Raw genomic sequence first — 11,829 nt, forward strand, 5'->3', positions numbered from 1 at the left:
TTCCTCCAGCCAGCGAACAATCTTACCAAACCGTCTATGGCTCGGCTCTTCTCTAAACCCATGGTCGGCAAACTGCGGCTCCCGAGCCACATGCGGCTCTCTGGCCCCTTGAGTGTGGCTCTTCCACAAAACACCACGGCCTGGGCGAGTCTGTGTTGAAGAAGTGGCGTCAGAAGAAGTTTACGTTTAAAAAATGTGGCTCTCCAAAGACATGTCAACCGTTGCACTGTTGACATTTGGCTCTGCGGACGAATGAGTCTGCCGACCACTGCTCTAAACCCACGCCGTGGTCCGTCACAGAGCCACACAGGCAGGCATGCGGAGGCCAGGCAGGAGGAAAATGAGTGAAGCAGCCTGGGCGTAAGGCAGTAGGGAGTGGAGGGGACTGCGGCAAACTGGGGAGGGCGCGCCCCGTTCAAAAGGGCCGCAGGATTCTCGGCTGTCGTCGTCTGGTGGGACTCCAGACCTACAATGGCCAGACTTCATGTTTTGTGTTTTGTTTCCAAGAGAAACCAGAAGCCCGGATTTCCTTGTGAAACTCCCCCATGAAATAACTCTCATGCTTTCTCCGGGCCTAAGAAAGCGTGTGGGTGGCCAGAGGCTCCAGCTCAGGCCGCCGGCTCGCAGACGCTCCTCTGGCCTCTGTGGGTTGAAAGGGAGCCTCGGTGTCCTCGGCTGTCACTCTCTCTCTCTCCCGTGTTTCCAAAGGCAGGTTCGACGACCTCCTCATCCGGCACCAGATCAAGTACCTGGGGCTGATGGAGCACCTGCGGGTGCGGCGGGCGGGCTTCGCGTACCGGCGCAAGTACGAGCACTTCCTGCAAAGGTAACGTTCGCGCTGTGGGCCGGGAGCCGGCGAAGCCAGACGCCTGGAGCAGACCCTCGTTAGCCCTGTGCTGGGGGGTGCTCACAGTCCCCCAGCCGATGCCTGCAACGGCTGATAGCACTGAACCCTATAGATACTTTCTTTCCTAGACATGCATACCTGTGATAAAGTTTAATTTATTATTTTTTTAAAAATATATTTTATTGATTTTGTACAGAGAGGAAGGGAGAGAGATACAGAGTTAAAAACATCGATGAGAGAGAGTCATCGATCAGCTGCCTCTTGCACACCCCCTACTGGGGATATGCCCACAACCAAGGTACATGCCCTTGACCGGAATCGAACCCGGGACCCTTCAGTCCCCAAGCCGACGCTCTATCCATTGAGCCAAACCGGTCCCGGCTAAAGTTTAATTTAATGTATTAGGCAAAGAGAGTAACAAGAACAATAACAAAATAGAACCACTAGAGCAATAGACATAATTAAAGTTATGCGAGTCTGGTCTCTCTCAAAATATCTTTTTTAAAAAAATATATATCTTACTGATTTTTTACAGAAAGGAAGGGAGAGGGATAGAGAGTTAGAAACATCGATGGGAGAGAAACATCGGTCAGCTGCCTCCTGTATACTCCCCACTGGGGATGTGCCTCCAACCAAGGGACATGCCCTTGACCTGAATCAAACCCAGAACACACTTGAGTCCACAGGCCAATGCTCTATCCACTGAGCCAAACCGGCTAGGGCAATTCATTGCTTTTTACGGCTGAATGGTACTTCACTGTGTGGCTAGCCCCCCGTGTCTGTATCTGCTCATCCGCTGACGGACACCTGGGTGGCTCGCACTCTTGGGCTATTACGAACAATGCTGCTAGGGCCATTCGTGGGCAGGTTTCTGTGTGGAAACGTGTTTTCATTTCTTTAGGCATATGCTTAGGATGGTAACTTAGGGTTTAATTGAGGGACTGCCAGACTTTACCAGGTGGGTGTTTTTTTTTGTTTGTTTGTTTGTTTGTTTTGATGTACCCCCTTTGCAAAAATGTGGAAAATGGGCGTACACCATTTTTGCTCAGCAGGTACTCATTTACCCTCATCTCACTCATTTTCCCCCTTTTGGTAAGGATGGCAGGAAATAGCAGCCACTGCCCGCCCCACCCCACACCAAGCACACACACACACTGGATGCTTCCATCTTCCTGCACTTTTTGAACTTCATACATCTCTTTCCTACTTGATTGCTGTCTGGGCTCGTTGATTCTTTCCATAAGTACCTGCCGGTACCAGCGCTGTCTGAGTAGCTGGCGTTCACCCTGTAGAGAGAGAGGCTGGCAACACATTATCTTCCCATTCGCCTGCTGAGGGACACTGTGTCTTACCTTCTGTCTATTCTGGATAAATGACGCTATGGACATAAGCTTTTGCATGGACATGTTTTCTTGTCTTGCATAGAGAGGGTGGGACAAAAGTAGGTTTACAGCTGTTCACAAGGAAAAGAATACAGTAATTAATCAGTATTAACACAGGAATAAACCATTTCACATACGGACAACTGTAAACCTTTGGCCCTGCCCTGGATACCTAGGAGTAGGATTGAATTTCTTGAGGTGTCTGATGTCATTGTTCTATGAAGACAGGCCCCAAACCTCCCACCTGATTGATTGAAGTAGTTATCTTTTTGATTTTTTTTTGGCAAAGTATATATTGTTGAATTCAAAACATCTGCCTTCAAGCAAGGAACCAGTCTAGGAAAGAACCAGGCGGTTGGCATGCGCCCCCTGGTGGGAGGACGGTATAAGATCAGGATGTGCCTCTCTCCCCAGGTACAAGTCCCTGTGCCCGGACACCTGGCCGCACTGGCGCGGGCCTCCAGCAGAGGGCGTAGAGCGGCTGATCAAATACATCGGCTACAAACCTGAGGAGTACAAGCTGGGGAGGTGAGTGGCAGGGAAGTCACTGTCAGAAAGTATGTTTCAGGCATTGACCCACAGCCATCTGGAGCCCAGAGTTTCATCTTTCAGGAAATGACGTAGATGTAAAAGCAGATACTTCCCTCCACGGAATTTAAGTGCAGCTCTTTATAGCAACACCCTCCGTGTGTCTCCTTCACATGGGATGAGGCAGAGACTCAAACACCGTCCCTACTGGGGGGAGCAGTGGTTGGCTCACTCGGAACATTCCACACTCTGACACCAGCTGGGCGTCCTACGATTTCACTCAGTCCTGACACTGTCTGCCTGGAGAGAGGGGCTGACCCCACAGGCCAATGGCCCAGCCCTATAAGACGGCTCCTTCCCCACAGCAGATGCCTGTCCCAAGCCCACCTGGGCTTCTGACTGACCTGCTGTAAACGGGAGGTTCCCACGAGCCCTCCTGGGGTTTGAGTAATTGGTCAGAGCAGGAAAACATTCTACTGCAGGTTAGGATGGTGTGTTAGCTTCCAAGAGAAATTCATTCTCAGTTTGAGACACTAGAAGTCCAAACTCCAGCTGTTGGCATCAGTCCTTTATATATATATATATATATATATATATATATATATATATATATATATATATATATATATAACTTTATTGATTTTTTTAGAGAGGAAGGGAGAGGGATAGAGAGTTAGAAACATTGACTGGGGAGGTGCCCACAATCAAGGTATATGCCCTTGACCGGAATCGAACCTGGGACCCTTTAGTCTGCAGGCCGAGACTCTATCCACTGTGCCAAACCGGTCAGGGCAGCATCAGTCCTTGATGCTTCCAGCGGCTCCTGACATTCCTTGGCTTGTGGCCACATCACTCTAGTCTCTGCCTCCGGCTTCATATGGCCTTTTTCCCTGTGTCTGTGTGTTCGTTTTTTTTTTGTTTTTTAATTGACTTTTTTAGAGAGGAAGGGAGAGGGAGAGAGATGGAAACATCAATGATGAGAATCATTGATCGGCTTCCTTCTGTACACCCCCTACTGGGGTTTGAGCCCACAACCCAGGCATGTGCCCTTGACTGGAATCGAACCCGGGACCCTTCAGTCCACAGGCAGATGCTCTATCCACTGAACCAACCAGCTAGGGCTGTGTGTTTGATTCTGTCTCCTATAAGGACATGCTTGGATTGAGAGTCGTCCCCCACTCCCCCCAATGATCAGATCTTGAGCCTTACCCTTGATGACATCTGCAAAGATCGTATTTCCCAAAAAGAACCTTACATTCTGAGGTTCTGAGTGGACCTGAATTTGGGGGCACCACTATGCGACCCACTGCAGATGGCAACTGACCAATCAACCGATAAAACACCTTTGCTTTCACTTCCAGAACCAAGATATTCATTCGCTTTCCCAGAACTCTGTTTGCCACGGAAGATGCCTTTGAATTTAGTAAACACCAACTAGGTATGGTTTTTTTTTTTCTGTCCTGACTTCAATAGACTGAAATGACAAGCTTAGCTTGAGCTACATCTTCAGCATGGATAGAGTGCTAGAAGCATTGGCTTTGAGAAGCTCGGGGCCTCGCCCTGGGGGAAGGCAAGAGGAAGGACGAGAGCTCCGGGCAGCCAGGCTGTGTGACCTGCCCCGCGTGCCCCGAAGGTCACGCCTGACGTCCCGGGGCGCTCACAGCTGCAGGAGGCTCACACAGAGGCATTCCACCCAAACGCCTGTTTTATTTTCAGTGGCGAGGATCCAGGCCACGTACAGAGCCTGCCTGGAGAGGAGAGTCTACGTGAGAAAAAGACAAGCAGGTGAGGATTACACAGAAACTTCCCAGGCGGCCACGGGCCTGGCCACTTCTCATCTCCTCCCCCTGCCGGGCTCCTCAGTGCATCTCCCCCCCTCCCCACCCCGCCCATGCCTGAAACCTTGGTGTGTGTGTGTGTGTGTGTGTGTGTGTATGTATGTGTGCAGTTCTGGGGCCTCTTCTCATTTTCACTCACTCATTTGACAAGAGGACGACAGAGTGTTTTATGTTCCATGGACGCACTTTATTTGATCCACAACATGTGCACGTTTAAAGAATAACTTTTTGAAAAGGTTACAGACACGAGTCCCTTTCCTCCGCCCCTCCCCACTTTTCACCACCCCCTCCCCTTCTGATTTTTGCATTTATAATTCCCTTGGTTTGTAAAAAAAAAAAATATTACCATCTTTGGACACACCACTCAACAATCCATGACCTCGTAGGTAGACACCCAATCACTGAGCCACCCGGCCAGGGCTCTGTATCCCAATTTCAAAATGTAGACCACGAAAGCAAAGCAAAGGCGGCCAAACAAACCACATCCCCTGGTAAGACACGTGGAGAGAGACAGGAGCGCCACTCTTGCCCCTGAGAAGGACCCCAGGCAGCTAGGGTCCTCCGTGTGATTTTGGGCCTTCCCCTGAAGCGCCCCATGCTCCTGTCTCCCTGGTTCAGAGCCCGCCCTCCCCCTAGTACCCCCCAGGGAAGAACTGAGGGCCTTCACCCCACTTTCCATCTCCGGGATGAGCCGATGGTTGTGGTGTGGGCTGCCGGTTCTGAAAAACCTTTTGGATTCGATGTGATGTGTTCACCCCCTAACGGCGGCAGTGGACTCTTGCAGCCATCAAACTGGAAACCAACTGGCGTGGGGTCCTGGCCCGGAAGGAGGCGGAGAGGAGGAAGTGGGCCGTGCTGATTATCAGGAGGCAAGTTCTCTGGGGCAGGACGGGGGGAGGCCCCTCGGTGCAGGGGTGCGGCGGGGGGCGGTCGAGGACTCGGCTGGGTTTCCGGATTTGTGCAGACGGGTGATCCGCCTTTTGGGAAGTCAGTCCTGAGGGGTTCAGCCCTCTCCTCCGAGCTCCCTGATTCGATGGCGATGGCAACTTAGTCCATTCGTAGTTTTCTCTTAGCCTAGCTCCGTGGTCGGCAAACTGCGGCTCGCCAGCCACATGCGGCTCTTTGGCCCCTTGAGTGTGGCTCTTCCACAAAATACCACGGCCCGGGCGAGTCTATGTTGAAGAAGTGGCGTTAGGAGTAGTGTAAGTTTAAAAAATGTCTCTCTCAAAAGAAACGTCAATCGTTGTTCTGTTGACATTTGGCTCTGTGGACTCATGAGTTTGCCGACCACGGGCCTCGCTCAAAAGTCACAAAGTCAAATGCCTTCTGATGCCAAGTGGGCACAGTAAGTGGGTCTCATAAGACGGTAAGGCCGAAACCGGTGTGGCTCAATGGATAGAGCATCGGCTTGGGGACTGAAAGGTCCAGGGTTTGATTCCGGTCAGGGGCATGTACCTTGGTTGTGGGCACATCCCCAGTAGAAGGTGTGCAAGAGGCAGCTGATCGATGACTCTCTCTCATCGATGTTTCTAACTCTCTCTCTCCCTTCCTCTCTGTACAAAATCAATAAAATATATTAAAAAAAACAAAAGACAGTAAGGTATGGTGGGGACTGCGGCTAACTGTAACGCTCGTTCCCTCTCAGGCGACAGCTGCCAAGGAGAAATGCCAGGCGGATCTTTTGATTTCTCGGGAAAGCCGGGAATTTGGCTTCCGTGTAATACCTCTCTCTTTGGTCGTTGTTGTTGCCACTAATTCAAGCCACTAAAAACCAAGAAGAAATAGTGTTGGGTGAAACGGGGCAGATCGTTGGGGTAGATCGGGCCCGAGGGCGACATGACTGGCTCTGGCCTGGGTGACCCTCGAAACCATCGCTGCCCTGGGGCCCCCTCTCGTGGTCGGACGAGCGGAGAGCACCCACAGCTCGGGGGAGACACGGGCCAGGAGACGAGCGTCAACGCTTCCCGACGCAGGTTCATCAAGGGCTTCATCCACCGCGACCAGCCCCTCGGCCCCGACAACGAGGAGTTCGTCGTGTTTGTGCGCAAGAACTACATCCTGAACCTCCGGTACCACGTGCCCAGGACCGTCCTGGACAAGCGCTGGCTGCGGCCCCCCGGCATCCTGCAACACGTGAGGACCGCGCCCGCACGCGTGTGGCGAGGGGCGTGGGTACCGACGGGGCTCTCGTGTTTGCGTGTGGACCTCCTGGGCGTGGAGGGCTGCCCTAGCCAAGCGCGTCCGTGCGGGTGCTGCACGGAGTCTCACTCCTCAGAGTCCGCAATATCCTCTCTGGGAGCATACAGCACTTTTTAATTTATTTTTCAATACATATTTTATTGATTTTTTTACAGAGAGGAAGGGAGAGGGCTAGAGAGCTAGAAACATCGATGAGAGAGAAACACCCATCAGCTGCCTCCTGCACACCCCCTATTGGGTATGTGACTGCAACCAAGGTACATGCCCTTGACTGGAATTGAACCCGGAACCCTTCAGTCCGCAGGCCAAACTCTATCCACTGAGCCAAACCGGTCAGGGTACTTTTATCTTTTTAAATATATATATATTTTTGATCTCACAGAGTCACTGATCGCTGCCTCCTGCACACCCCACACTGGGGATCGAGCCCACACTCCGGGCACGTGCCCCGACTAGGAATTGAACCTCAACCACTGACTGAGCCACGCTGCCCGGCTACAGAGCACTTTTATTTATTTTTTATTTTATTGATTTTTTTTTTTTTTTTTTTTTTTACAGAGAGGGAGAGGGATAGAGAATTAGAAACATCGATGAGAAACATTGATTAGCTGCCTCCTGCACACCCTCTACTGGGGATGTGCCCGCAACCCAGGTACATGCCCTTGACCGGAATCGGAACTTGGGACCTTTCAGTCTGCAGTCTGGTGCTCTATCCACTGAGCCAAACCAGCTAGGGCTACAGAGCACTGTTAAATGTCTGTCCTGGGGTAGCCTTCCAAAGGGTTAGGTGGCTGTAAACTTCTTTGGCTCCAACCTGGCCCCCCGGAGCCGGCATCGCTAGGAACCTCACTTCAGACAGCGTCTCAGGTACACTCCCTCAGCAGCACTGGCCAGCAGCAGTGAAAAGGCGGCACGAGGTCAGCTAGGCTGCTTTCTGGGACTGTAAGGTCTTGAAGCCACACTTTAAGTCGAACTGAATTCAACTAGGTTTTCACGGCTATTTTGGTGGCCACGGCTGGAGACGGGTGGGAAAAGGTGTGCTCTCCACAGGCATCGGACCTGCTCAGGAAAATGTGCGTGAGGAACCTGGTTCGGACGTACTGCCGAGGGATCTCAGCCGAGAGGAAAGCGCTGGTAGGGACCGGGGGTGCGAGGAGGGGCGGGCACCGGCCCCGCGGCCGAACTACTGGCTAGCGGACCTCACCTGTCAGCCGAGGCACACGATGATTAAGCACAGCACGAGCCCTTACGTGGCAGCTGTTACTAATCGGCATCACCCCGTTGTTACCATGGGAACAGTCCAGATGGCCCCTGCAGGACCCGTGTGCTGGAGGTCTGGCTTTGCTTATGCTCGTCCCAGGTCGGCAGACTTTCCCCCCAAAGGGCTAGAGTACACGTTTCAGGCATTGGGGGTCATGGGGCCGCTGAGGCAATGACTCAGCTCTGTGGTTAAGAGCAGTGAGAGGCAGTGTGAAGCTCAATGCAGAGCTGAGCTCCAGTAAAACTTACAAAACCAGACCCGAGGCTGGCTTTGGTCCGCCGGCTCCAGTCTGCCGACCTCTGGCCTGGGGTAACAAATGGCTCCCGAAATTCTGCACATCCCGCTTCCCGGAAGCCAGTGCAGGTGGGAAGGAAGAAGCATAAGCAGCAACTCCGTTTCTGCTGGGCGGGTCATTGTTAGGGCATTTGGCGAAAGCCGGGTGTGTGCTGGGATGTCTGTGTGGAGGCGCGCCTGTCGGGAGGCCCGTGGCCACCGCTGATGTACCCTGAACCGTGTCCCCAGATGCAGCAGAAGGCGGTCGCCAGCGCTGTCTTCAGGGGGAAGAAGGAGGGCTATGCGGAGAGCCTGAATAAGCCCTTTGCCAGCAGTCGGATAGGTAAGCACGTCTCCCCATGTACTGACTCGGTTGCCTCGTTTTAAAAAGCCAGAGGGGACGTTTCAACTGCGCAGCGTTTCCCACGGCTGCGCCCCAGCTGGGGCCTCGGTCCCAGAGGGACAGAAAGCCAGCGGGTGCCGGTGGCTCCTGCGACGACTCTCTGTGCTCTGTTCCCTCCTAGACGAAGGAGACATCAGCCCCAAAGTGCTCCAGCTCCTCGGCAGCGAGAAGATCCAGGTGAGGAAGAGGGGGGCCTGGTCAGGCAGGGCGCCGGGTGGAGCCCGAGGGCGGGCCTGTCTCTGGGGGAGCAGGCCTGGCAGCACCGGGTACGAGCCGGGGTGCGTGCGGGCGGCCCGGGCTGCCTGCCTCAGGAGCGCTGCGATCCCAGGCGGGTCTGGAAGGTCTCGGGGGGCTCTGCTGGCTGCTGGGTCACTTTGCTCCCCTGGAGAACAGAAACCCGCCTGGCTAGACTGGCTGCTCCCAAGGCTGAGGCCGCTCGTGCCCACAGAGCCATAAGGAGAGGGCATCTCTGCTGACCTCTCAGAGCTGACCATGCGGCAGGTGGCCACAGCTGGTCGGGCACGTGAGGGAGGCAACCAATTGATGTCTTTCTTTCTCCCTCAAAATGAACGGGGGGAAATATCCTTGGGTGAGGATTAAGAAAAAAATTGAAACACCTACAAATCCACCTAGCAGAGCACCAGGGTGTAGGAAACGCCTGGTTATGTATGCAAAATGTGGCTGAGCCTCTGAGTCACCAGCAACTCAGCCTGCGCCTCCTTTCCCCGAGCCTTCCCCTCGCCGTGACCGTCACCTCCTTGCAGTATGGCATCCCGGTCATTAAATACGACAGGAAAGGCTTCAAGGCGCGGCAGCGGCAGCTCATCCTCACGCAGAGAGCCGCTTACGTGGTGGAGCTGGCCAAAGTCAAGCAGAAAATAGAGTACGCGGCTCTCAGAGGTGAGACGCAGGCAACCTCGGGGCAAGTCACGGGGCGGACTTGGCTCCCGGCACCCCAGGCGTGAAGCCCTCGCTCGACCCGAGGGGACGATGTAGGGGCCTGTTATTCTTTTTTAAATATATTTTATTGATTTTTTTACAGAGAGGAAGGGAGAGGGATAGAGAGTTAGCAACATCAATCAGCTGCCTCCTGCACATCCCCTACTGGGCATGTGCACACAACCAAGGTACAAGCCCTTGATCAAAATCAAACCTGGGACCTGTGAGTCCGCAGGCCGACGCTCTATCCACTGAGCCAAACCAGTAGGGGTGTGTTATTCTTGCATACACACCAGCGGTGCCCATTTTTATTTTGGGCACAACCTGGACAGCCCAACAGCAGGCTGACTGTCCACGGAGGCCCAGCGAGGGGGGAAGGTGAGGTTGGGGAGCCCCGAGGTGCACCTCCCCTTGCACCTGTGTTAATGTCACGTCCCGTCCCTTCCTGGCTCCTCACTGCCATCTGTCTGCAGGTGTCACTACCAGCAACCTGAGCGATGGGTTCTTAATCCTACACGTCTCGCCGGGAGCCAGCAAGCACAAGGTAACGGGCGGCCTCCGGTCCCTGCTCGGCGCCCACGTGCCGGTGGGCGGCGGTGAGAGCGCCCCGTCCTCTCCTCCCCACCGTCCTCTCCTCCCGCCGCAGGGGGACGCCATCCTGCAGTGTGAGCACGTCATTGAGGCGGTGACGAAGCTCGTCATGCTGGTGAAGAAGGAGAACCTCGTGCACGTTGTTCAGGGAAGGTAGGTTTCCTCTCCGGGGAGGAGGGCACTCGGGGCTCAGACGCTTGTGCGCGCGTCCAGGAGGATGGGGCTGTGAACTGTGCCCGCCTCCCTGCAGGGGCGGGGAACGTTTGTTCTGCCAGTGGGGCCACTTGGATATTTATAACGTTATCTGTGGGCCACACAGAATCGTCCACTTAAAACTTGTGTTGCTACGGAAAGGCCCTTGGGCTGATTGGATTGAAGTCCTGCCTGCAGTTGCCTTGGCAGGACCAGGTCCAATGAGATGGCCCCTGGGCGGGACGTTCCCCACCCCTGCTCCCGCGGGTACCCTGTCCTTTCAATGAACTTTCTCCCTCTCCCCAAAGCCTGGGGCTCCAGAGAAATGAAGAAGTCGGTGACCACTGGGTGGCCTAAAGGGACAGGGTCTGCGATCCAGTATTCAAAGGCGGGAATACTGGAGGAAAGCTGGCCCAGTGGGGGGTGGGCCTCGGCCCAGCAGGTGGCAGCCTGTTTTGGAGGACAGCTGGTTGAGCACAGGGGCCTCCACTGCAGACCGATGAGGGAACAGTGCTGCCATGTCTTCGGGACACAGAAGAAAAACCCCGGGCGCACAGAGTACCTGCTCGGTTCTCTCGGCAGCTCCGCAGTGGGTGCCACCGTCACGCAGCTGGGCAGGGACTGTGCTCGGACCCTCAGCACTGCTCCCGGAGCCCCTAAGCAGGTGGCTCCCTCACACTTCTGCTCCCATCACGCCCCAATCCTTAAAACCTGCCCCGTAAACCAATCCCTATGGGGATGAACGGCGAGAGGTGGAAAGTGGGGCTTCTGTACTGCTCTGCCTCTGCGGGCAGAGCTAGCCCGTGAGCTGTAGTATGAAGACATCTGGTTACCCAGGCAGCAGCTTGGCCCCTTGAAACTGTAAGGAGCCAAACTGATCTTAGACTAACGACAGAGACCTGGGCAAGTTTCCCGATTGTGGAAATGGTTTTTGTCTCTGCATTACTCAAACAGGCACTCAGATCCTATAATCAAACATGTTCAACCTTGAAACGAGTAAAACTTCCTAAATGCATTTCGCTTGCAGAGCAAAGGCGGAGAGAAAAAGGTAACACCAGGCCAGTAGCTCAGTATGTTGTGTGTATTTAAGTTTACAGTTTTACATCAGTCCTGGGAGAGAAGGCACGATAGTTTTCGACACGGGACCAGAAGAACAAATCTATAAAGATAAAAACGGACAGCTAACCGTGGTGAGTTTACTGTCAGCTTAACAGGAGCCAGCAGCTGCCAGTCCCTCCTCCTCCTCCTCCTCGAGTTTAAATGGCAAAGCCCTGCTGCTCACAGGGCGGTGCAGGTGCTGCCCCTCAGCACAGCGGTTCTCAAACTGGAACCTCCTGCGTTAGCGCCGCACGCCCAGGCCCTGTGGTGCCATTGGC

General features: G+C 54.0%; 1 protein-coding gene across 1 annotated transcript in view; it reads left to right on the plus strand.

Annotated features, from left to right (window-relative positions):
- Nucleotides 1–11,829, plus strand: part of MYO1H (myosin IH) — a 29,502-nt gene that overhangs the window by 15,877 nt on the left and 1,796 nt on the right. Inside the window, exons 18-30 of the mRNA XM_084868166.1 lie at nucleotides 713–826; nucleotides 2,644–2,757; nucleotides 4,119–4,195; nucleotides 4,474–4,542; nucleotides 5,380–5,464; nucleotides 6,569–6,728; nucleotides 7,845–7,928; nucleotides 8,578–8,671; nucleotides 8,853–8,908; nucleotides 9,496–9,631; nucleotides 10,144–10,214; nucleotides 10,317–10,414; nucleotides 11,544–11,643. Of these exons, the coding sequence (XP_084724292.1) occupies nucleotides 713–826; nucleotides 2,644–2,757; nucleotides 4,119–4,195; nucleotides 4,474–4,542; nucleotides 5,380–5,464; nucleotides 6,569–6,728; nucleotides 7,845–7,928; nucleotides 8,578–8,671; nucleotides 8,853–8,908; nucleotides 9,496–9,631; nucleotides 10,144–10,214; nucleotides 10,317–10,414; nucleotides 11,544–11,643 (1,258 nt within the window). The remainder of the gene's footprint in view (nucleotides 1–712; nucleotides 827–2,643; nucleotides 2,758–4,118; nucleotides 4,196–4,473; nucleotides 4,543–5,379; nucleotides 5,465–6,568; nucleotides 6,729–7,844; nucleotides 7,929–8,577; nucleotides 8,672–8,852; nucleotides 8,909–9,495; nucleotides 9,632–10,143; nucleotides 10,215–10,316; nucleotides 10,415–11,543; nucleotides 11,644–11,829) is intronic.

Source organism: Pipistrellus hanaki, assembly GCF_964339955.1.
Source record: "Pipistrellus hanaki genome assembly, chromosome: 19".
NCBI lineage: Eukaryota > Metazoa > Chordata > Mammalia > Chiroptera > Vespertilionidae > Pipistrellus > Pipistrellus hanaki.